The sequence below is a fragment of the Pholis gunnellus genome, assembly GCF_910591455.1.
Source record: "Pholis gunnellus genome assembly, chromosome: 3".
NCBI classification, from domain to species: Eukaryota; Metazoa; Chordata; class Actinopteri; order Perciformes; family Pholidae; genus Pholis; species Pholis gunnellus.
The window spans coordinates 8257080-8284373 of record NC_136529.1 but is presented as its reverse complement, the minus strand read 5'-3'; the positions used below and the strand labels follow the sequence as shown (position 1 = coordinate 8284373).

At 40.5% G+C, this 27294-nt stretch overlaps 1 protein-coding gene across 1 annotated transcript; it reads left to right on the top strand.

The window, feature by feature from the left end:
- Positions 1-27294, top strand: LOC306715818 (chemokine-like protein TAFA-2; the record flags this gene model as incomplete). The annotated part of the gene is made up of 5 exons (XM_079186295.1): positions 1-112; positions 24345-24494; positions 25301-25425; positions 26875-26902; positions 27080-27294. The coding sequence occupies 5 exons, from the start codon at positions 1-3 to the stop codon at positions 27292-27294; spliced, it is 630 nt and encodes a 209-aa protein (XP_079042421.1).

Genomic DNA, 27294 nt, shown 5'->3' with positions numbered 1-27294 from the left:
ATGCGGGAGAGGGACCTACAGAGCATGTGCAGAAGGGCGCTGCTGCTGACCGTCTGTATGGTGTCTCTGTGGGGACAACTGACCAGTGCATCGTCACACAGAAGCCACATAGGTAAAGTACAACACTGCATGTGTTCCTCATGGTTATTTCTGCTGGGCATCTTGCCCAGACCAACCAAAGGCTGCTATAGCTGCTATACCAACAGTGTAGGTGGAGAGGCTGAGGATTAAAGAAACATACTGGTATTATTTTGTTAATTCATACTGTCCCTATTTCAGTCAATTCCCATGAAAAGTCTAAAAAAGAATTACCAGTTCTTTATGTAGTTTCGAAAATATTGGGATCTTTTGACTTCCAGGAGAGCTGGAGAACAGACAGTAGCATCGTCAGACTGTGGCAAATACTCCAGTTGGATAGATAAGAAAAACAACAATCAAATATGAATTATACAATACATTGGCAGTATCTTTTAAGTGTCTTGCTGAATAGACTGTAATGACTTGAAATTGTTGAAAAACAGAACATCACTCATTGATTGTCCATGCATACCTATGTTTATGAATGAATGGATTTTCCCAGCCATGTATGTTGAGACAATAAACTGACTCTTTCTGTTCGTGTTTAACGCTTTTAGAGAAGGTTTTATGAAAACAAATTGGAAAAAAGCTCCTAAAAATAGAAATTGTACAGATATTTATTGTCACCCTGAACAACAAATCATCACAATATCACTTGTAGGGTAAGTCCAATGGATTATAGTTCTCTCACTGACTACATCCTGAGAAAACAATCAAAACCAATTCCTTTCAGCTCAGTTCAGTAGCATGTGTTGGCCACAGTTCAACTCGCTGTCTTTTTCAACAGAAACTGAATAGATAGAATAGATATTATAGAATATTATAGAATATTGTATATATATGTATTGGATATTATAGAATATTGATAGAATTAGCCGAGCTTTCTTGCGGTCTTTGCTCACCAGCAAAGCACAGATTTACCGTGAGGTTGCAGTCATGCAAGTCGAGAATCACATAAAAAAAAGTACTACTAGTACAGTAAGTGTGTGCAAGCATGTGTGTGTGTGGCAGGGGACAATACCTTTCAATGTTATTTCCCTTAATGGAGAGATGGCCTTATCCCTGGGCTTATCGGTAGAAACTGTGACCACACATTGAAATAATGAGCCTTATTCCACTAGAGGCACACGTTGGCTGGAGGGACACAGCTGCACGTTAGCTGAAAACAACAACATGACCAGCAAAAGAAAAGAAGTTTGATTTCATAGAAGTCTATGAGACAATTACTCTACTTCTCATTTGATTTATTCCCTCAGCAAACATTGTGAACATGAGTTTATGGTCTCAATCGCCAGTTTCAGGTTTTCTTCAATACAGCATGATGTTCATTCAATAATTATGGCCCCATTTAGAGTGAACTGGACCCCGGGTATGCTTCCGGGGCGGGTTACCTTGTAATTGTCGGTACCAAGTCGCTACCACAGCGTTGTCCGATCTGGTAGTTGCCCGTGTTTATGTCTCAGCGCTTGAACCCTTTCATAGTTTATTTTACTGCAATTCTAACTGTTTTGTTTAGCTAAAAATGTCTATTTCAGAGTTTGATTGATGGTGACAGACTTTGTCGATCTTTATACGTCACCCTCCGACTTCCTCCTTTGCTCCCGTCATAATTGCTATGACCACTAGAGGTTTCCGACTGACAATATTGAACCTCCCTACGGTGATCCAGTTTACCTATAGATGATTACAGCTGTTAACGCCAGTTAGAAGGTAGATTAGGGCCATGCCACCTCAAATCATGGTCCCGATTTAATCTGAAAACAGCCATATAATCGGTTGTTAACATTCAAAGCCGTTTGTCAAAGACAGAAGAAGAAAAAGGCTGTGGTAGCAGAATTAACTCTCAGTCATTGTCACTTTTGACTTTAACGGTTCCTGAATAATTTAACCATGTCATAGTTTAATTTTAGATTCACTTGTGGCGAGCCTACAGGACGTAGGAGGCGACTACATGTTTTGAGTTAGAGTATAAGTAACATGTTAGTTCCTTTTTTTAAAATAAATTATTGGCCTGAAATTCACACAATGTACTATAACTATAAAGTATACACTACATACTTCATCTTCACATACTCAAGAAAAAGAAAGCAAGCAAAATGTCCGAGACATGAGCTCCGAGACAACAGTGACTTTGGAAAGCTGCTGCTGGTGTAGAATTAGTTTGGTGTAGAAGCCAAATGTTTGTCCAAAGATTTGCCATTTCATGTTTTTGTTCCTAAGATGCCATTTAAAATCTTGTTATTAAGTTAAGTGTGCAATATGGATGTGGTATGCAGTGTTTTCCTCATAATTACAATCAAGAAGTTCACGTTAAGGGAAATGCTGCAACTTAAAATTGTATTATAGACAATAGTGTGGTAACAATTTGGGAAATGCACTTTCCTATTTCAACACAACAATGCTCCTGTGCACAAAGTGAAGAAATGCTTTTCTGAGTTTAAAGAACTTAAATGGTCTGCACAATACCTTTGAACTGGAACACTGATAGCGAGTCAGAACATCAGCGGTCAGCCTCACTAATGCTGTTTTGGCTGAATGGGAGAACTCCTGCAGCCAGGCTCCAAGGCTGTGAAAGCAGCACGAATGGCCACTGCAACTCCATATCGCTCACGGGGCACCACATGCTTACTTTTCACCTTCTCATGAGATAATCTAACGCAGGGTTAGGCCACATGAGGCATGCAAGACCAATGTCACACTATAGCCCTAAAAACGTCCTCCTATTGGCCCATTTCATTCTTTCCAGAAGTAGTTACATTTATTGCTGGTGAACAAGATTGGTGGAAGTTAGTGTTAATGATTTCAACTCAGATGTGGATGTTTTCATAAGGATGGCAGCTGTCATATGTAATTAAAATGTGATAATTATAGGAGACATTTGTTTTTTTATTTTTTTTATTTTGCTACACTCGTTGGCTATAGGGATGGAATACATGTATAGATCCGTCTGAGATCTAATGTGGATGTGGTGTCATAATTAAGCTTAAGGTTGATAGGGCACACTGATAAACAAGAACATTAAAAAAAGGCAATTCAAATCAAAAAGATTGCCGACCCCCGATCTAATCAATACATAAAAAATGTTTTGAATAGACTTTATGATTACTGACAGTAGAGTGGTAAATCCCACTTGTGACTGCCAACGTGATGGATAAACAATTTAATCTTCAGGGCGGCGTACATCGCCGGCCCTTTGGTTTTGCATTTGTCCCGCTCTTGTGTTTTTTTTCGTGCGTATCCCTGTGATATATTAGCAGGGAGAGAGGGGGCCAACACAAGTAGCCCGGCCCCGTTCTCCCCGGGCTGCACTGACACTTAGGTAATCACGCCGCCCGTCCCTGAGCTACGGAGGTCAAGCCAAGGTGGACCCAGCAAACAAACCTCTTTAGCCCCTTTGTTTATTGAGGTGGGGGCTTCGCCAAAGCAATTGAACCTTTCACCACAGCCTGACTGGAGCAGCCTGAGCTTACAACGCGCACACATAACCCCTGTAAAAAGACCACCGCATCCCCCAGAGCACCATCTGCATTCATTAGCCAGTCATGAAAGAGTGGCGAGAGAGAGGAAGGGTGAGAGGAGAGTGGTCTGGATAGAGAGTGAGCGCGATAACAAGAACCCTTCGGCTGTGCAATTTCTTTTGGTCCTGTCGATAGGATTTAGACTGATGATGTGACCAGGTCAAATTGCAGCCTCATTACTCAGCTATTTAGATACTTGGATACTTTTTTTTTTCTTAACAGTATCTCACTCCGTCCCATTTGAAAAACAGTAATCAAGCTCTCTGTGGTTTCTTGGTTAGTTCCTTGCGAGGGGAAACGCTGAAACGTGGTAGAGAGGAAAACGGGCGTGAAAAACATTTCCCACTGAGGCTGTGTGATGCAAAGTGGCAGCAGCTCCCCTTTTTTAAGATAGAAACGCTCCGAGCAGTGCCGTTTACAGGTCGTAAACTCTGTTACATGTTTAAATATAAAGCATTCAGCCACGTGGCTAATGGATAACTCCACAAATTGGAATCAAAATGGCTTTGGAGCTCAGGTTTACGTTGGGTTTATATCACGGTCCCGTTCTACATTCACATGCACACAAGGGGCCGTGCTGCCTTATTAATGAGATGGAACTGTGCAGTGGCTCTCATTTGAATTCAGAGGAATATTTCCATATTTGCTTATGGTAGAGACTTTCTAAAAACAGTGTGATGCACTCTAACGGCTCATTCTCAAGCTGATTTTTCTTGCTTTAGGGTTGCTGTTATTTTGTCCCTGTTCATTTTCAGTGTTTCATTTTAGGAATAAACCGATTCTCCGGAGCCCAAATGAATGGCAGTATTCAACATACATATATATATATATATATATATATATATATATATATATATACCTTTTCAAAACTTTTTTCTTTTCCCTCCATTGTCCCAGTCAGATTATTATAATTGTTTGGGGAAAATATATATTATGATGTGCTACATTATTAAAAATTGTGAATTTGAATATGCTGACTAGATAAATCAAATTTGTTTCCGTGTTCCAGTCTGGAAGAAAAAAGGCCGTGAAGAGAGCTTTTCATGGTTGATGGGTCTTGATGAAAACCAGGCAGCAGCCAAGTTCTTTTTTTAGTGTCAAAAGGCTCAGATCATTTTAGAAATTACAAATAGTATAATTTCAGACAGTCCAACGTGGCTCTGGGGAAGATTTAGTCATTGGGTTTTGAACAATGAAAATATATTTAGTACCACTAAAGAAAGATTAAAAGGGAAATTGCAAGATGGTTGAAAAAAGAAGTTTATCTTTATACTGAACAGTAGTCCCATCATTTTATACTTATTAACCACTTTCTGCTTTTTCCTCATTAACATTCTACGGAGCCTCAAACTGACAAAATGTAGTAAAAGATTACCACAGCAGTCAACATGCCTGACCTTTTTGCACCAAAAGAGTGCAATAGAGGAGAACCATCAGATAAATTAAGCCTGACTGCAAAACAAGCCACTGATTCTAGTGGCTTGTTCAGTTTACAGACACAAATTAAGGCAAAACAATTCAGATGAGAAAACGTTTTGTGGGAAGATTTTGATCCCAGCCAACTGGACCCACACTGTGCATTTTCTACCTCGTTATTTCTCATCAGGAGCTTCAGTACACAAGTTCCCCCAGTTTACTGGCCTGTAATGAGCCCCGTAACGCAGTATACCTCCGCTGTTGTGCTGCAGCATACATCAGCCGGCCCCACGCTCCACACAGCAGGTCAGTGTGGAACCCTTGCCCAGGGGTAGCATGACATTATACCAAATCGGCGGCAGAGGCAGGTCACCCCGGCCCTGGGGACGTGTGGGGATGCGACTGCGGAGCATTCGTCCTGACATTTGGAGAGCAGGTGGAGGACACAATGGTAGACGGAGATAGTGAGTGGAGGGAGATTGAGATGGAGATGTGGGGCTGTTTGAGATGCACTGTGGGGATGACAGGGGTCAGCTCGCCCCATCTCCCGGTGGCAGCTAGCGAGATTAGAAAACCATCAAACGTCCTGTGCTATACGCATCGGAATGGCAGCAGATGAGCCATGAGTGTCTGCGTGTGGCCTTGGTGTGTGTGTGTGTATGTGTGTGTGTAGCCAGCAGAGGGGAGCAGGGGGAGAGAGTGTGTGTGCTGAGAGAATGTCAATAGTTTTATTCACATGTTTAGAGGAAATCAAAGTTCACTCCTGAGCTTGTTCTTTTTATCATGTTATGGTGATAAAAAAACAGAAAAGACCTTGGATACATCTGCAGAATTTTTAAGGGAATTTCTAGCTTCATACAACCTGATTCCTATTTTTACTTGGAGGGGAAAATGTGAAGGCTGTGTATCTGTAAGCGTGCAAGATTTTAAAAACAGGATTAAGGATCATTTGAATGGTAAATGGACTTGTATTTGAATAGAGCCTTTTTAGTCTCTCGACCACTCAAAGCGCTTTAACACTACATGTAATCATTCACCCATTCACACACTGATTGCAAGGGCTACCATGCAAGGGGCCACCGGCATCATTCATACCCGTTTATACATCGATGGCGCAGCCTTCGGGAGCAATTTGGGTGTCTTCCGAGCCACAGTCGCCCCATTTATTTGAGTACTGAATGTTCTTTTCTTAAATTTGGTTTTGTTTTAAGATTGTCATCTCTTTATGTGTTTTTAAAAAATGTCAACTACCGCTGTTTTGTTTTTAGGTCTGTTGTCTTTGTCTTTATATGGTGAAACTTTTACGCTGCCATCTTTTTTTATTTTAAATATATCAAGGGTTATGTTCGAAGTTGCATACTAACCTACTGCCTGCTACATCAATCAGTATGTGATGCCTACTGCGTACTCAATTAACTAGTCAGTGTGCCATTAACAGGAGACAGTTCACACTGAAGTAAACTCAAGCAATACGTCTTCTCTGCATCACATGATCGATGTACATGAGTCAATCACGACGTTAGCGGCTGAAGCTCCCTTTGAAAGGAGATTGTTTATCACAAATGTAACCTCTTCCCCTCAATTAAATATTTTCCAGTATTATTTTAACGCAAATTTAAATTATTGATAATTTTAGTGTTGAATTTTATTGTTGAATATGTTTTCTACAGTATAATTTGTTTCTCTTGCTGTCAATCGTAATTGTTTTATCCAGCCGGTTGTTTATTTAAACCGTCTGCCTCACAGTCCTCCGGTACACAGACTGAGGAGACACAATACATTTTGGGGCGGTTGAGTATTTTTAGTAAACCCACTTCAAATAATTCTTGCTAATCTAGTAGACATCATTTCTTGCGTACACAAAATACACATACTCTTTATTAGGTATTATTACCAACATTTCATGTGCGCTCGCCCTCAGTTTTACCTAAACAAACTAAACATCAATAGGCCTATTAACATACATTGTAGAAGTGCATCTTGAGAATGAGGGTTTAAGATAATCTGCATAAACTGATTAAACTGATTGACTATGTTGGCCGAGACGCAACGTTTTTTTACTTATCGGTATCTGTACTCTGCTTCTGCATCTGAGTGTTTAAGAAAATAGAAGAGAGAAAAAAACAGAAAATGTCCTGTACAAGTAGAATCTGTCTCTGTGTTTTATTGTCGCAGACAGGACCCATGCTGTGTCAGGATCAGATATACGCCAGCAGGCTACTATCTCCATCTCCTCTCTAATTACAGCTTAAACGTAAACCCATTATTCCTCGCTACATTATGAGTTACCTCCAGCTTTTCTGAAACTCCCAAGAAATGAGGATTTGGGGATTTTGATAGGAATCGAAAGGAGAGCCTGGTGATAACAATTTGAGCTGATGAATGCAATTAGCGGAGAAGTAATAACAGCATGGCGGTAATTGGGTCTTACAAACTAAAAGCCTGCCCTTACCCAGCAATTAGAGCAACCTCCTTTAAAGTTAGTCAATTGTATTGCTGTTAATGGTCTGTGCTTGGTTGAAGCTTAGCACGAGGAACCACAGTCCCCTTTCAAATTATCCACTCCTTGTCTCTGCTCTGTTGAACCTTTAATGTGTTGAAGAATTTCCGAAGCGATTAATTTGTTAGTGATGGTGATTCACTGCTCTACAGATGTTGCTACATAACATTAACTTTGGAATCAGTAATATATTACAATTTATGTATCATAAAGAGGAAAAGTGTCGTCATTCAGCTTTCAAACATTTTATTCCCATGCTCTGGTATTGTTGCTGTTCATTTTAAAGGAAGGAGGGGAAAGACGTACGCTTAGATTAGTATTATTTTGAATACTATGAATACAATTTCATCACACCTTCTGAAGGATAAAGGCCGCAAATCATTTGACTGACATTAATGGTATATACACAGATAATTCAACATCAATAAGCTCAAAGACCATAGAAAGGTAATTATTTTATATTTATGTAAAGATGCACACAAAAAACCCGTTATACTGTCATTTTTTACTTCATTACAATAAACTTTCTTTGCTTGACCATAAATAGTAATTATTTTGTAGATCGCTTGATTTGAAAGCAATCATCTAGATTTTTCTCTACTTTGTGTTTGTTTAGTTTTGATTTGCTGGTCCTGACGTTGGAGCCTTTCTTGGCAACGCACAATCTCTTGGTGGACTCTATTTCTATGTTCATGTGGATCACATATCCAATGCACTTTATTTGCCGCTCAGATAATTTGTGGTGTATATCCTTCTTCAGGATACAAACCACAAAATGGCGAAAACATGACACATAGAGTTATTATTAACTTAATATAGCTAATGTCAACCTCTGAGCCAGCAACGCTTTAAAAGAGTTTGCCCTTTCCCTCATTCCTTTGTGGGTAATTTTATTAATATCTTGCTGTACAAAGGTCACATTTTCTATTTCAATAAAGATAACGCTCTTAAAACAGCTTTAGTATAATGTCGTATAGGTCCTCTGTGCAAACAGCTTTTTAAGACCAATATATATTTTTATTCTTAAGTGGTGACTTATTATGGCTGAAGTAAGTGACCCTTTGCTAAGCCCCGCCCCCCTGCTGCCACTCCGTCAAGCTGTTGGATCTATACCCTGGAGCCCACACTGTCACCAACTGCCCTCTTTTAATAGATATTATCTAATTTTTGGGAAACCGAAGAAGTTATTGCAGAGAGAAGTGAACAAAGGTGTCTACAACATGCGTTTGAAGGATGTATCCAGGATATCAAACTGATTCAGCAGCGAAAACATTAAAAAGATAATGATAGAAGATAAAACTACAGATCACAGTGGAAAAGTGAACCCCCACATCACATCACCACATCATCAAGGAACAACACTGTTCCTCTTAATGTAAGCTCCACAGGTTTTTATATAGAAATTTAACATCTAGAAGCTTATATCTCCTTACAACCTCTCCAGGTAATGAGTATCACTAGTATACCACGTTTAATCATGACTAGCTCTAAATCCACAAAATCAGCCTGAAAATGAAGAAACTCTGAAACAATCCATGTGAGTCTTTAGATCAGAGCCGGTTAGTTGTCGGACCTTGTTCAGAGCTGACCGACGCTACGCTATGATTGGCCAGTCTGCGTTCAAAGGCGGGACTTAGCGAAGGGTCGATTATGACTGGAGCAAAGGGGGAAACGAGGTGACGTAGTATAAAGGTCAAAGTCCGAACCACCACAGGTCTTTCCCCAGGGAGGACACGACGTTCACAGCGTTCACAACATTCACAACATTCATGTCTTGTGTCAAACCAAAAGTTGATGTTGATTTTTTTTAAAGTTTTTTTAAATAAACATATGTAGGTTGACTTACGTGAGTTAAAATAAGCCGCCTTTTGCTGGTACTCTCCAGCGGTCATGTGTGTCATTTTGGGGGTCATTTGCAAAATTCTCGTTTAAGTATGAGGATGTGTTGGATCTGTCATGGTTTGCAAGATGGGGTTAATACGGTGGAGGAAATTTCTCATCGGGTGTGTGTGTGTGTGTGGTTCATTATGATATCATTTAGTTTTCCTGTGTGTGTAAAGAAAATATACAGGTAAAACTTGGACAAGAAGACTTGAACAATAATTAGGTATTGAGGTGATTGATTGGTGGCTGCCAGCATCCTCAGCATGTTTTTTTTTGCTTGAATCCCAAAAAAGTCCCTTCAACCTCCTACATTTTTGTGAGTGAATTAGTAGCAGCATGTATTCCAGCATGAAATCGCAGATTACACGTTTGCGTCTCTGATGTCTACTTCCATAGAACATTTCAAGCTCACATATATTTAATGAACCTTCGTAGGCAATAAGAATAGCACATGTCAAAGCTGCGGTTTAGTTGTGTTACGCTAGATGCTTTACAAATGGTTTCTCGCCGAGTGTTTCCCTGAGTGACACACACACACACACACACTGTATATGTCCATAAGAGTGTATCATAGCAGTTTAAATACCTTCAAAGCAGCAGGCAGCAATGCCTGAGTCATGGTGGGAACAAGCGCAGACAGGTGCAGCCACACTTAGAGAAGCCTGAGACGTGTTTGTGCATAACCAGTCAGACAGAGGACAGACAGAAAGAAAAGCAGGCAAAGATCATAGTATTGAACTTTATAGGGAAGGTTTTCATTCCCACTGTCAAGCTCCAAAGTAGTGCGTCAAAGTAAAACATAGCATTTACAGATAAAGCAGGTGACACTGAGGAAATGGGTCTACACTGATGGTGTGAGCAGATTGTCTGGTAGTTGGAGAGGGGCTTACAAACTCACTCTACCACAGTGATTGACTCAACGGAGCTGCCCCGATCTTATCAAGCAGATTTGATATTTACAACCCGATGTCTGGATGGTTCCTGCGGTGTGTGGGGGATTACAAACTTCAAAGAGCATCGACCACCCGCTGAGTTTATAGTGAGTTCAGGCAGAAGAATCAAAAACAAAAGTTAGAAATATGCACGGAATGAACGTCTTTCTGTTATGCTCCTATTTGCAAGTTACAAAAGGCTGATTAATTATGAATCAGTCCAAATGTAGTATCCAAATCAGCTTAATTCAAAGTGCCTGATTGGTAGTGGAGTCATGCCAGTTCACTTTTTTAGAGAGCACACTTAAAAACAAAGAAATATTGGCATTTGCTTTACAGAGAAGTTAAATGTACCTTTTATATCAAAGATTTTCAAACTATCACGCCGCTGGTCTCGCCGGGGACTATTTGTGTTCATTCGCGTGAATCGCTCTGGACGTGCCGGAGAGGGGGCGTGGCTTATCGCTCTGGAAGCCGTCGCAACTGTCCGCCATCAACCAATGAAAAAAAATAACCTCTATTTCTGCCTAGTACTTGTTGTGGAAGTCCCAGATATCGAAACGCCGTCATGTCTGGGTTCATAACATAGTCCAGAGGAGCTCCGTGGATTTGATCTTGTCGAGGTATTATCGCAGCGGCTGTGACACCTATCTGAACAAACAGATATGATGCACATATTTTCATAAATCAGCGTGCACTTTATAAGGATAAACTGGAAACAGGAACGGCTAATAGCATGTTCATCTTTTTAATAGTGCTATATTGCCTAAAGAAAACAGGCCTCATGATGTAGCCTACAGCGTAACTCACTGAATCAACACTGTGGCAACATTAAGCTTCCTGTTTACATCCCACTACACATTATGGTGGCTGTTGTTCTAAAATTCAGTTTGGGGCACATTTGTCTTGATTTTGCCTGATTTTGATGAACACATTCTGAGCAAAAGAAAAATATTCTGACGGCTAGCTTTGAGAAATAACATGATCAATTGAAATTAATCCTAAGTATTTTCTCTCTCACTGTGAGCGGCTGGTTCTTGTAACTCTGTCGTCATTAAGACCGGTTCCAACAGCTCAACATCTGTCTCTAAATTGGCGTGTAGTTTTATTTCAAGATGTCTGAGAACATGTTGGGAAAGTTTAACGTCCTCTCTAAACGCTAATTCCTTGTACTTACTATTACAGATATGCATCCTCCAATCGTAAATATAATCCATTTGCCTTAACAACTGTCCCCCGAAACCTCTTTTCCACGCAGTCTGATAATATAAATCCTGACAGACAGTCATGAGTGCTCATCTGTAGTCAGGCGATGTTGAGAGGGAAGTCGGAGAGAAACTCGTCAGCTGTTCAGCCTTGGGTGGTTTCTTTTTTTCTTTTAAAGTAATGCTACGCTATGGCCGGGTAGTTATTCACTAGAGGCTGGATACTGACTGAATAAAGTGAAATATAAGCTTCTAAAATGCAGTACATCAATTGCTTGCCTCCATCTTCCGGCTGCGCTCCATGACTTTTTGCCTCCTGGCTCACGCCTCCCCTGGAATGAAGTGTGCAGCGCCGGGTTTCCACATCGGACCATAAAAACAGCAACCGAGGCTGAGCATCAAGTTTATGTGAATGGACTGGTGCATAAAATGTAATGGGTGGAACCATTGGCGTTCTCCTGAAATGGCTTTTTTTTAAAAGGTTTGTCGACATATTTTCAGCAAGATGGTCTATTAAAAAAAGGAACATTTATATTGAGCTGTCAGTGGGTGGACAGGTCAGATGCTCCTTTAATAGTGTCCACGGGCGGCCCACAATTCAACAGGGGATCAGTGGCGATGGCTGCATCGCCGCTAACAAGATAATAATGTTTTCCAGGGCGAGGTTTTGATTTAGAGCGACTGTTTAAATATACCCCTCAGATAGCAGCATTTAATGTAATTACACGACAGTCTGATTTAGAGGAGAATCATCTCTGATCCTCAGCTATGAGTAATTTAAAGCAAACCATCCTTCTTGTATTCAAACTATGCTTGTTGTTCTACGTTTAGCGCAGTCTGTTGTCTCCACCTAATCCTCCACCTCATGAAGGAGGATCCATCTACGTCTTTTGAGATCGTCGTGTCACTGCTACAGAAATATTCAGTTTAACTGGGGAGCCCCCGTCCCCTTTTAGTTGAACCAATCCTTTGTGTTTCATATCTGTCACTCAGCTCTGAAAGGCATCAGTGGAATCTGCTCAAGATGAAAAACATGGGAATCCAGTCGGAGCGCAGAGACGGCAGCCGTTTAGAGCAGACATGACATCAGCTTGACAGATAACCAGCACGTGTGCGTGTCAGCTGAGAAACCAGAGGAGTGGAGGATCTCCGGCTTCTCTCTTGTCTGCCTCTATGGAGACCAACGCAGTCATGGTGACGCTGTTTGATTGCGCTCTAGAAAATCCACTTCCATGCATGCTATAATATTATTATTATGTTATACAGGTTACTGTAAACCATGGATGTTACTTATAAAGGAAAGCGATCAAGTACCCGTCAGCTGAAATGAGTGAAACTAAAACAACTGACTTAAAGGAAGAGGGGTTTCTGGATTCTCCTTCAGTTTGAGCTCAAAAAGGTTCTGGACTTAAGATGCTAGTAGTTTGCATCAGGAAATATTGTGTTGTAGGAAATGTAAAGCTGCAAAAAAAAAACATCTAGTGGATGAATGTTATCAATTTTATAATAGCATCTTTAATAAAAAATCATGACCTTTTGGATATCTTGTGGAGTTTGTTTTGGTAAACACAGTTAAGTGCATTAAGGGGCAAATTCGCAAAAGCATTGCACAGCTTTTCCTGCTTGAATAAAACAGAAAGAAACTTTCAAAGCACCCGCTAAGGGTGAAATGCACCCCTAACTTTGCTGCCTTGGTGCTCCTGTGCTATTTGCACTTATTTTAATTAGAAAACTTGCAAACATTTGGTGCAAAATGTTCCCCCTTTCTATGCAATTGAGCCTCATTGCAAAAACATTGTCAAATTCACAAAGATCAGCGCTAAAAGCCACATGCAGTTACAGTGAAATTATTAGCGTCTTCTGAGTGTTGGTGGTAACTGAAGCTACGCATCATTTAAATTAATTTCCTGAAGTTTTGAAGAATGCCTCTGCACCTCATCGGTCTAAAAATAAAATGTTCTTTTTCTCTGCCATTGTTCTACTCAGCGTGTGAGCAACATTTATACTTTTCCACATAAATAGTTGCAATTAGAAACAAAAGGCAAATCGCGCTCAGCTGTCATACATTATGGGCGCTGTTATGTTTGCTCTGTAACAACGCTGTAACAACGCTGTAACAACGCTGTAACAACGCTGTAACATCGTTTGTGAATTTGACCTTGAGGCCGGCAGAGAGCTATTGAAAGTGATGCACAATTGATGGTGCATTCAGCAGCTGCAATCCATTCTTTGTGAATTTGTCCCTCAGTTTTTCCTTGTGTTTATCCTTGAGGCATAACAAACCATCATCATGAATGTGTTATGCTTTGCCCATGTGCTTGTTTGTCAGATACAAATGTGATACAAACAAAGCGGGGACTCACTCATCAGAACATTGCTCCGTAGAGCTCCATCTGTGTTTTAGCCGCTTTAAAGGATGCAGAACTCAGATGCCAGCCTCCCGTGTCAAAAGTCATTGCTTTATATGCGCATCCCCACCCACACCGGCCTCCTGGATTGTTAAAAACCTTGCCAGTAAACCTAATCCAGGGAGAAATTATACTTCCACAAAACGTATTTGGTAAAGCAATTTAGTATAAATGAAGTTGGTATAAGAACGGGTCGGCCATGAGCACCACTGCTTTGTGTCAAAAAAGATTTCCCCTCAGCCATCCATGACCCTTAGCCTTGTGTTTGTTCTGGAGAGAGAGGAACACTTTGGGAAAATAGTTGTCTGCAGTTTTTGTATTCACACAGTAATTTGTAAGGATTTTAAATCAATGTTGCTTGTTTTTCATATCCTATTGGCTTCAAATTAATTCCAAGTAGCACAGAAAACAACTCAATAAATGTTGTCTGACTGTGAATGAGAGAACAAAACCCACTGTTTTACTAAGTTGGAACAGAAAGATAAAGGATTTCTCTTTTCCTTTTAACGTTATTGCATACGTTATTGAACCGGAGTCAAGATGAGACCGCACAGAGACGTTTCGCAGTTTCTGCTGGTAAATACAAACAAGAATGACATTACAGGTGATTTCTAATTGCCGGGTTTTCCTTTTCATAATACAACGTTTGACTAATAGTTAACATTCTCTGTAGTTATGCACCTCGCTTCATTTAGTGGTAGTCCATCAAATGAAATGATAATAAAAGCTAGATATTAGGTTTAAGCTTCAGCCTCAAGTGGGGTACCTTCGATGATTTCCAGGATGTTTCCCGATCTTAATGTAAAACAAAATACACGTATAGTGATAGACAATCATGGGATACATGTGTCAGACTGTTTCTATTAAAGTGCTTGCACTAGATGATCTTGCAATGTCAAGATGAGAAGATGGAAAAATGCTACAATGGTTCTTTGACGGTGTGTCTGAACATCCCTTATTACATTTTCAGTGACTGTCTACTCTAGAGAAAGAGTAACCGCGTCAAGACAACACTGTCTTTGCAGAAGGGTTTGAGTCCGTGTATGAGTCTTTTTCTGCCTCTCTGCCGCGGCTGTCCCTGGGTTTAATAACTTCAGTAGCCTCTCCCTTATAAAGCTGTATGATTCCTTGAGGGACTCCAATTGATCAGTCAGTTGTGGGCTCTAACATCTTGGCAGCCAGATGAATGGTACTGACATGGACTTCATCTAAACCGCAAAAGCATACACTCAGGGAATGTAAGGGCCCACTCATCTGTTTCTGCATTCTTTCTCTCGAAAGATTGTCCTCGGTGAGTCAAAGATTAAAACATAGAAGGAATCCTGCCACCAGAAAACAGACCTATGAGAATAAAGATCCATGAGAATAAAGATCCATGAGAATAAAGATCCATGAGCAAGCGACGCTCACACTTTATTCTAGTTGCAGTTGGGTTGTGGTTGGCTTGATTCTCTGTCTGGCTGCTCTCACAGGAATAATAAAGCACTGAATATGATATGCACAGCAAGCACTCCTTTAGCGGTAACTTACAGGATCTGTCAACCTGGTGGTTATTTCGTCCAGCATGATATAGCATTCATTCAACATTTTCTTACCATCTCTGTTGTCGAGAGGCAATGGGAAAATGGGAAATAGAGACTTTGCCAACAACTGCGTTGATGGGGGATCACGAAAAGTCTTCCAAACTGAAGTAGGTTGTTTTGACATAACTTCTCATAATGATCCATATTGGTGAGATGGCAAGAGAGGATAATTCAAACAGGGGTCTCCTACGCACCCATGCAATTGATTACATGTGGAGCAGACACAAAGCAACAACAGCATTCATTTGGAGTCTCCACCAACTGCTGAGAGATATATCTGACTCTTTAGCAACTAAATGCAACACCGTGTTCACCCGCTAGTGGCTAACTTTGTCTGCTGTACGGTGCCGGTCAGGTAGCGCACAGAGGGTACAGCTTTTCTGCTCAAAACGACGTCAATGAGAGGGGGTGTGTCTGAAACAAAGCCGTACACTTGCGGGCCATGAATAAGAAAGTTATACGCTAAAATATTTTGAAATAAATCAGGTGATGATTCTCTGTTGATATCTTTCCCATCTAGAAGTCGAGTAAAACATTTTCCTGACCAATATTCAGGTTGAGAGATACTGGGATTTCATTTGAAACTAAACTCCTGCTTCAGTCTCTCTCTCTCAGCTTATTTCTTGGGTCTTGCTGGGCCTGATTGCCGGCTCAGCAGGTTTACAGCTGGATGGAAATGAGTGAATCGCCTCTGAATATGGTAATCCCATTAAACACTGGTCTTGTGAGAGTTCTCTTCATGTTCCTCACCAGGCATGAATGTTTTATAAACTAATAATAGTATGTCTTTGGTGTGTTTGCAGCCTAATTAAAAGCCTTTTTTTTAAATGTGGAAGCAAACCATTTGAATGGTTTTACCTGAAACTACATTTAATACACAAGCACACACACACAGACACACACACACACACACACATACACATTTCCTTTTAATTAGTATTTTGTCTGTACGAGGTGAGCAGCTGTGGTCCTTAAGCGTCACAGGCTCGAAACGATGCTGCACTTCGTTGTGTTCAGCATGTTCAGAGGTTTTTGAGTCGACCAAAATGGGTATTCGGGATCTGGAGCAAACAGTATGATTTGAATCATTACTAATTCATAGGCTGTCTCCATTTTATGGCCTACAACCTCTGTTTTTATGGCTGCTGCTGTTTCTGCGGTCTGGGCCTCTGGCCAGGATGTGACTCTTTTTTTAGCGTTTTGATCTGCCTCCGCATTTGCCGACTGGAAAAGGCCGGCTGCCAGCACACTGCATGAGGTCGGATTGAAACAGAAAATACACACTGCATGTTTTGCTCTCCGTCCCTCTGTGGTGAAAGCCTACTGAAGCCGGACTTGTTGCGTCACGCCTCAGTGGATAAAGAAGTTTGTTTCCTGTCAGGCAGATGCGTCTGTTCTTGTCAACAGGGTGGTCAAAAAATGTCATTTGATTCGAGGTTAACGTTTTCGGGCACTCAAAATGATTGGTTACCAAGGGCTGTATAGTGTGCTTGTGTGACCTCTGCACTTGGTGTTTAGATGACCAGGTTATTGATTAGTGTGTGTTTTTACAAGTGACTGTAAATGGCTGTGTAATTGGTTTGATTATTAAAACGGTTGAGCTGTAATGTATTTCAGTAATTACGTTCCTCCATACAATCTCCGCTCCCTGGGTATAGGCGTGAAGATGTGCGGGAGCTTACACAGCTGATAACGGTATAAATCCTGTCCGTGATTCACTGCTTATTGATTCCTCTCTGGTTCAAAACACAGTCATTGAAGAAAGATATCATATTTTGCCCTCATCAGCGTTGGTGTTGTTTTTCGTGTCAGTGAATCTGCTTCCGAGTGGTGTAGCTAACCATTAAATTGCCTTATCTGAATATTTCACTGTCTAAAGTTATGTAACAGGTCATTGGCATTCAAGACTTTATGTCTTTTTCTCGTTCTCTGATGAATTCAAAAATGTATGTCCACTGAGCACCTTGAAGACAAAAGAGAGAAAACTCTTATTTAAACAATCCTGAGACGCAACTTGTTATTATAGATGACCTTCAGTTTTGTTTAACTTTGTGTTACACATCATTAATTTTCATGTTGCAGACGTGTTTGTTTGTTAATGATATTTAGGGGGTGTGCTTGGATTACTAACAGTGACTGGTAAAATAACAACACAATGAAAACTATTCATAATTCATAAATGTGATTTTGTTATTGTTGTACAAAATTAACAAGGAGGGCATTTTGAAGTATAATGACATTGACCAATATTTATTGTGATTTTTTTTATTTGTACTGGTAGTGGCAGTAGAGATACACTCAAAAATGTGAAAATCCATACCACTGTCATGTCTGTAAGTTAAATATGAAGCTAGGACCAGCAGCCAGTTAGCTTAGCTTAGCATAGAGACTGTAAACAGGGGGAAACCGCTATCCTGGCTCTGTCCAAAGGTAACAAAGCACCTCCAAAGCTCATTGAATAAAAGTTGATGTCTTATTTGTTTAATTTATACAAAAACTTTTGAGTCATTGCTGGGTGCCTGGCAACAGCATGGTGACAATTAAACTCCATGAAGTCACAGCTTCCAGGCAAGAAATGTGTTTGATCGATGATTGTCATTTTCACACTTTAATTTTTGTACTTTTAATACTGATTGTGTTTGACGTCCCTCCTCTTTGGTCCAACATGTATTCAGGTAGGCATATATCTACTATGAGTTCATATTTGCCGGCCAATATTTGGCTCTAGCTTTAATGTCATCTGTGAAATAGCACATTTACTGTGGTTGAGAAGTGTTGATTGGGTTTCTCAGGGTGTACCTGTTAAATTAGGAATCACTGATGCTGTCTTACTTTAGCACTTCAGTAAATCATTGATTTCAGAAGTTTTCGCTGCATACCAGCATAACAGAGAGGTTTGCATATGAAACACAAAAAGCACCGCCACTCCCGATATAGTTTTAAAGTTGTGGATGTCAACTTTAATGAGTGCTTTGTGATGTTAAGCAGTTGCGGGTTTTTTCAAGTTGGTTATGTAAATTTGCAGTCTTACAGTTTTCCATGTTGTTTTACCATCTGTCTTAGCCTGAGCCTTCAAACTTAGCCTATTATTTTAAAACAAAAAAATGATTCTGCCAGTGGAAGCAGGTAGTGTAAAATGTCTTCATGTACATTTTACCTTGTTTCAGAAATGTTCAACAAATTGGCAGGTTTAGGAACGATGTTAACCAAAATTGTTGCACAAAGAAAATGAATCTATCCCCAATGACAGAATCTTTTTAGTACTTAATCATATGCTTTTTTTCAACACAATGCTTCATCAGTGTCACAATGACATATATAACATCCTATGCATTATGTTTGACACATCATTTATTTCAGATTCTGGCTTGTTGCGATCGGTAAGGTCTCCCTGTCAGCATTCAAATCAACGGCATGCTTCTGTTTTTCTGACGTATCCCCCCGTTGTTCTTCGATTACTGTATGCTGTGCTTGACTGGCCAGGTGAGTTTGATCCGCCCAGTCATGCATATGACAGTTGGAGCAGTGTGTTGTTCTTGATGCCTCCCTACCTGCAGGTTAGATCAATTCTTTGATTGCTGCCGAAGCTGAAAGCAACCCGTGGCTTCGTTGTAACCCGCATGAATAGTTCTTTGACAACAACAGGACAGCGCTTTTCCTAGTGACCGGCAACAAGTTTCAGTCCACAAATGAATGTACAGCATTAAGGTTTCGGTTGTCCAGTGGGATTTCTCAAGGCCTTTCTGAGCTGGGACTGGATTTAGTTTGACACATTACTGCCTATTTTTAATGTATACGTGGCCTATATGAGATGATAGTTACAAAGGTCAGTTTCAAAACCCTGTTTATACATTAAAAATACATATTTAGTGTCAGATTGACCTTAGATTTAATATAGCCAATGGTATACTTGTTTAATTATGAAAGTCTCACTTTCTAAGAAAAGTCATCCATGTTTAATCAATGCTTTTAATGTCATTCAATGAAATCTCTTTATTATTAATTTATTGTGGGTGAAAGTGACTGACAGCCGGTTGAAATAAACAGATCATTTTGTCATTCAGGAGGAAGCTTTGGAACATAAAATCATGTGAAAACAAAATGCCTCAGAGAGTAAAAATGTACCCATAAAAAAATAATAAAGCCATGGTTTTCTTTTACTCTGCCCCTCTTTTGTCATCATGTTAGTGAACTGCTGCATAAAAAACATGAAATCAAGTCAAAGAGAGTGGAGCGGGTGACGGGCTAAATATGGAAATTGAAAGGAGAGTGCATCCGTCAATTTGTCTTTTTTTTATCTGTCAGAGGATTCACACACTGCAAGGTCTAATTTATAAATGCACTGTATCCTCATAAAAGTAATGACAGGTTTGTATTTTCTTCTTTTAGCTGTGCCACACTATTCACCATGAACCAATGCACAGTGCTGTGCAGCCCACAGTGTTTGACACACAGCAGTTTTATGAATAACTGCTGACTGCTTGTCAGAAATAGGCACATTTTTTTAACACTACTCACTGAATTTCTCTTTTGGTTTTTGTACATTTGTACGTGCAAGTTGTAGCACCTTTATATGACTCAAGGAGGGAAAAAACATTTATAATGTAAAGAGAATAAGTTGAGCACTTACAGTCTGAGGAAAGAAGCTGCTCTGTACTCTGGTAGTACAGCTGTTACTTTATATGTATCGCTTGTCTGATGGCAGCAGGGTGAACAGGCTGTGGCTGGAGTGGGTATTCTCTTTTAATTTCCTTTGGACTCTGCGCAGGCACCTCATCTCACCAATATCACGTTTTCTCCGTAGACGGGTACCAAGGATGTTTTGGGCGGTTTAAATCACCCGCTGCAGACTTCAAGTTATTTCAGGTTTTTCTATAAGCCAAGTTCTATTGAATTGCCTGTGTTTTTTCCCTACATAACTTTACAGCTGTGAAGGCTCGACAAGAAGAGGGAATTTTACTCCAACTAGCAGTGACGTGAATGTTGGTATATTTGTTATTAAACGTGAGGGATGCATGAGGACCATGCAACCGAACTGGTGTTCTCTTAACCAATGTAATTAATACGAACACAAATAGAGAATGTAATATTTGTGCACCAAATAAAAAGCATAAACGAAAAAGAAAAAAAAATGTGACAACATAGAAATAGATTTCATGTTTTATCACACAGTCTTAATCCTTTAATGCTAGGAGAAAACCTCTAAAACATACATTTGCTGTCCTGATAACTTGAAACAGATATACGTGTCATAAGTGTCCAGGTGTACAGAAGATATACAGTTTGTTTTACCGTTTTGTCCTCTTTTTTCCAGCCCTGTGCAGAGTCTGGTGGCATATTGGAATTGATCAATCAGGGATCGATGCGTATGATTGTAGTGCAGAGTGATCTGCTTCAGAGTGGTATTGATTGGCTGAGGGGTTGGGCCTCATGCCAGTTCTCATTAGTGGTCCCTGTCCTTTCACCTCTCTTTGTCTCTCATCTCTCCCTCTTGCTGATGTCGCTGCCTGGTGATTCTAACTGATGACAGTCCTAAGTGCTTTAATAGAAATGTATTGATCACAGGTGTTGTGAGCCATTCACACAAACACACACACACACAGAGAGAGAGCCCAGCAGCCTATCTGTATGTTGCACTTCACGACTCTTACACTCAGTGGCTCCCATTATAAAGAGCAGGGTTTGTACTGTGAACAGGGTGACTCTGGTGGTTGAACAGACCATTTTACAACCAGAGAACCAGAGGTTCAATGGTGCTCCAACCATTGTCAAATTGTCCTTGAGCAAAACATGGACCTCTTAACAGCCCAGAGCCGCAGCTGTATGCATTCATGTATGTTTGACTTAAAGGACGTAAATAGAAGTAATATATACACCTCTGGTTGTGTGAAATATGCCCAAAGTGTTTTCTAAATAATGAATGAATGTTGAATTATTCATAAAATGTTCTTGCCACTAAAATGCTTCTCCAGAACCCTTTAGTAGTCATTAACTTCTAACAAACTAGATCAAAAGCAGAACACAGAGGAAGAATGATAAGAATACTTCAATTCAAACTCTAATAAAATATACAATAAAATGCAAAACAAATAAAATACAGTTAAAGGAGAATTCCTCTCACATTTTAAAGAGAGGGAAGAAATTAGTTTGCTGATTACAAATTTTACATCATCCTTTCCACATTAAAAAAAAAATATCCTGAGTGAAATAGTTTGGGAAATGGGGGGATGGGAAACTTCTTGCGAAACTAATATGGCGTCATCCTAAGATAAAACAAAAAAAAAACACCCTTCATCTCTAAAGCTCACTAATTAACACTTGTTATGTCTTTTGTTTAATTCAATACAGTTGTGGTTTTACAGTGGGTTATGCTAAGCTAAGCTAACAATCTCATGGCTGTAGCTTCAATGGAGCGGGATCAATCGTCTCATCTAACGCCCTTATAGCTTAGCATGAAAAGCTAATGTGTAGTGTGTTTCCTAAAATGCAAAACCGTTTCTTTAATGTTGAGAATTTTACGAGTTAATCGATCAAATGTATCTTTCCATTTCATTAAGTCGAGGGTGCGCTCCACGTCTACATTTGTAGTAATATTTATTTTCTTCATTAGTTCAGTTTTGTTTTGTTCTTAACCCCGCTCGATTGTCTCACAGACACCATCTTCAGTATATCGTAACAACAGCAGTTGATGGTTGTTTCGTTACCAACTTCGTCTGACCACGGCGCTCTGCTCTCTGACCTCTCATCCTGTCTACACTGCATGGCGGTATAGGGTCCAGGCTCAGAGTCAGCGACCTTCGCCAGCAGCTCCAGTTTTAATCAGCAGCTCTTTCCACACGGGCAGCCCCGACCAGCCGCTTCCTGCACCTTAATGAGCCGAGCGTCCCTGGCCAGACATAACCGCAGCTCGCTCTGTAGCTTTTCCCTCCTCCTTTCCACATCACAGCAGAGTGGGCGTACATACAGCCAAACTACATCCAATGAAGCCGATCATTGTGCAAGACTAGCAGACAAGGTTGAGAGCATTTTAAAGGCTTTCAGTATGACATCTTTCCCCTGACGCTGTCTATTTTTGACAGCTAATTCAAATGGAATGTAGGAGTAATATATAAATATAGTAAATATTATCTTACTGTGTTGCCGTCTTGATTTGTGATTTGCAATGCTGCAGGGCCAGTTACAATTAGTGAGCTCTTTCTAGATAATCAGGTTATTTACAATGATTGTCTTTGCTCATTGCACCTTTTGTGATTGCCTATTGTCCATGCGCAGCTATCTCTTAAACAAAGTTTGAATATTCTATTCAAGCTATCCCAACTTTTGAAATTAACTTTGATCGGGGGGCTGGCTGGTGGCTTAAAGATAATCACATCAAGGGCATGGAGCCTGACCTGTTTTTGCATCAGTAAGTTTCTGCTCGGTCAAAAGCACTCAATCGGCAATTGTTGTCTTGCCTTTTGTGGGAATGTGAATAGCACCTTATTGATTGGAAGCAAAATGTTTTTAATGTTGTAGATGAGATTTCAGGATTGCTAGCTAATGGGAAGATGGGAGCTTGCTGCAATCTATTTTCAAGTCAAGTTCCAAATTGAAAATCTTTACAGGCATAATTAAGGCTTATCTGAAAGGAATGTCAAAACTTTTCAAATGCTTTTTTATTTATTTTTTTCACCCATCCAATCCTGATTGTTTCATGTAAATACACCAACATGCACAGAATAGTGATGAGTCTATGCAGAAAAGTAATGAATATAAAATAGAGAGCAGTATTGATGTTTGACCCAACTTAATGGGAGTGAAAACAACGTCCTTGTAATTGATATTGTAATGTTCTTCCACGTAAATAAGCAGTTAAGTGATGTTAATCCAGTCATTTTGTAGAAGTATATGTGTTTTTGATGTTCTATAACTATATTAATCTTATCCCAATGGATAAATTGTCTTTCCCATCCTCTGGTTGGGGTGCAGGGTCAGTGGATTAAGTGTGTTGCTCAAGTAATACGTGGGCAGGTAGAGCTGCAGTGGGGTTCAAAGTCAGGCTCCTCCACCTGGGGGGGCGACCTGAATTCATAAGTAGCCATTGGATGTTTGAAACAAGACTGTGCTGAGAGACTACTCAAATGTCCTCAGCATAACTAGCCATAGTGGTAACAATCTTCACATCTAACTTCCAGCAAGATTTTTTCCTAAAATGTTGAACTATTCAATATTTCATACAAAATACTGGCTCAAAATGTATGTATGAAGTTTGTATCTAGTACTATAGTGGAATGTTGACAAATATATGTTATACATCTTATATATTTTATTCCACTGTGCCACACAAAAACAAGTGAAAACAGGGGCACTGTATGTGAAACAGATTTTGAAACAACTCAATATATCCCGTTCTGGTGCCGTAAATATCCACTAATATGTATTCATCCGCAGATGAAAATAGTTCCCAACAAATGCACTTTTTACTCCTGTTTGAGTCATGTTTGCTAAAATATTTTCTCAAAATGACTTTTTTAAATTTATTTTTTTAAGAAACTATATGTTTGTGAACCTCATTTAAAAGCTGAGTGAGACAGACGTGGAAGTCAGTGAGAGAACAGACAAATGCTGTTTTTTACGGCCTTTTTTAATGGGATTTAGAATAACACAAGCCTGATCAAACAAAAACTGCCAAAAAGCATTTGACGCACGTGAACATAAAAGAAAAGACACAACGTTTACTAACATATATTTATCGTGTTCTATGATTTGTTGCTCTGACGGTTGGTGACAAGATGGAAATTACTGTTGCATTCTAACCATTGCGTACGTTTGTGCTTCTAGTTCACGTGAAAGCGGGAACCTGTGAGGTAATTGCTGCACACCGATGCTGCAACAAGAACAAGATCGAAGAGAGATCCCAGACTGTCAAGTGCTCCTGCTTCCCTGGACAGGTGGCGGGAACAACAAGAGCGGCTCCATCTTGTGTAGACGGTATGCCAGGCTTCTCATTATAGTTTTGGTAATGATAGGAGAGACTGACTTCTGATCAGGGTAGAAATGCAGGGACAAAATGGTCAGACCTGTCACAACGCTTCTGGTGCTCATTATCTGGGTATGAGATGTTTATTCTATGAAAGAAGAAAAAAAAGGATGTTGTGACCCTGCTGCTGTGTCTCGAAGGCTTTATAATCCTCAAAATCAAATCGCCCACCAGTTCATTCATTCGCCCCTGTTGTCCGTTGTCGAGACCATATCAGACCTTGTGTTCAGCGGAGTAAACAGAAGGCCAGGTCAGTTAATATCATGTCAAAGGTAGCCTCAGTTACAGGTGCATCGATCCCCATTTCCTCTTGTCACTGTAATGGCTCCGACAGGGAATTCCTCAGATTTGACAGTTCTCTTTTCACTTTAGAAATGTCAGGGGAAGCTGTTCCTCCCCTGGAGGCCTCCTCGGAGCAACTTAAGACCTTGACGCTCAACCGTCTGCTGCACGCTCTGTTACCCCCTCCTACATACTAACATTCACACTGCTCACACACCTGCTCACAACGCTCACCGGCTTGACATTGACCCACACACTGTAATTCAGACCTGAAAACACACTGGGGCCAGACTGGCGGATCTCCTCTATCTGGCAGAGATCAAGAGATGCTCTCTTCAATCACTGTGATGTTTATAGAGACCAAAAGAACTTGCTGTTGCTTTAGCCAGGGCAGAAGCTAGCTACACTTTAAAAAAAGCATGCTTTGAATTTCCTCCTTCTTCTTTTTTTTCTTACTGTATTCTTCTCCTCACAGCATCCATAGTTGCACAGAAGTGGTGGTGCCAGATGCATCCCTGCATGGATGGGGAAGAGTGTAAAGTGCTGCCAGATCTCAAAGGATGGAGCTGCAGTACAGGAAACAAAGTTAAGACAACCAAGGTGGGTACATATTCTTCTATTCGGATGAGTAAAAGTCTGGCCACGGCCTGGGATAATAACAGTTGTAACAAAATGCGACCCTAGAATAATGGAGGGCTTGATATGTGCTAGAAAATGAAAGAAACGAGATAGCACCAGAGGAGTTTTTTTCAGATGAGAGCTAACAGCAGGAGTAGGAGGCAGCAGGAGAGGAAGATGTGACTCACAGGGGAGATTCAGTGGAGTGTTTCTTAGAAAGTGGTCAGTTAAGTTCAGCTATCTATTTGGCAACATCTCGTAATTTGTTGTGGAAGGTTAAGTACAGTCAGTTTATTGTATTTTTACTTAAGTTGCTAATTCGGCAAAGTAGATCGGGTATCTAGAAATCGGGCAACACTGAGGGATCGAGCAGGAGGCCGAAGAATTCTTCCTGTAGCAGCGGAGAATCAGTGTTAATCTGTACAACATATTGTGAAATATGTCACTGATATACTGTACAGAGTCAAGTCACAATGCTCTTATAATGCTCTATTATTTCTGTGTGAGCTCATCGGAGAAGAACAAATAAACAAATAAGGTGCAGTGATACGATGCATTGCTTGCTGTCGATCTCCAGTATCTTAATTCCCCACATGGGGAATGTAGTGTTGATGATGCAGGATGACAGTCGCCAAAACTGTCCAATCAATGATTCACCTGAAAACAAGACACCAGCATGCTGGTGATGCCTCAATACTGTTCACTATTGCTTCCCTAGAGTGAGTGAATGCAGATGTTAATGGGGATTTGATATTAAATGAAGGGTCAACGATCTTTTGTCTTCTGTCTGCATGGACCCAAAGTATAATTTCACAAAGAATCTGAATTACAGGTTAGAAAGGATGTGTGTCAGATAGATGCACAGGAATAACAATAATTATATATAATAATAAATAAGATCAGGAATGAACTCTAAGTTGAGAAGAGAATGTATATAAAAAGATAAAATAAATATAGAAATGATCATCGTAAAACACTCAATTCTCAGTTGGTGGTTTAGGTGAGGAATGACATTTGGACGCATGTGGCACACAACAATTAATTATCACCTCTATAATAATCAGCATGATTGTACACAAGTGAGTCCAGAGGTACAAATTGGAAAACATTCCCTCTTGGGAACAGAGCAGAGATCCAGCTCACACGTCTCCACCTCATCCTCTTGGTTTTAGCATTACGGGTAAGGGAGCAGGCTGGAGTCGGGTCCCGCCTTTGAACTGTCAGAGCAGGCTTGCATATCACTTCAAAAGTGCCAGCGAGAAGCAAAACAAAGGCAAGTGAAGGCAGGAGAAATAGAAACAAACAACAAACAAAAATCCCCCCAGGAAGCCAAATAGTCGAGTAGGATGTGCTGAGGCAGGACAGGAGGGCTCAAGCTGTAGCATTCCTGAGATTAATAGAGGTTATCTGGACACGTGTTTTGGGTTTCAGGGTGTGGAGGACCTGAAGTGGATGCTAGGTGAGGCGGGAGAGGGGGGGGCACATGGGGCCCTTAGCCATCCATCACAGGCTAGTGTTTGACTCAACAAACGCCTGTAGTTCAGCTGCCTCTTCCATTATTCATGGCTACAGGAGGCATGGACGAAGCAGAGCTTTTTATTTTAGCCGGGTTAATAATTCATGCCCTCTCACACAGCCACGGGAAAGCAGAAACAGAGGCACAGACAAGCAGGGGTCCAGGTGGCTAGTAGAACCCGTCAGAACCTCGACTCTTTTTTTGATTTGGAAGTCAGCGGGGGTCGCTCCATGCTCGCGGCCCTGCTGCCTCCTACAGAGAGCCGGCAAGGGACAGCCGGTGTATGCTGGAGGACCTCTGTGCCCGAGCTTCCCGGACAGTTAACATCATTCTGA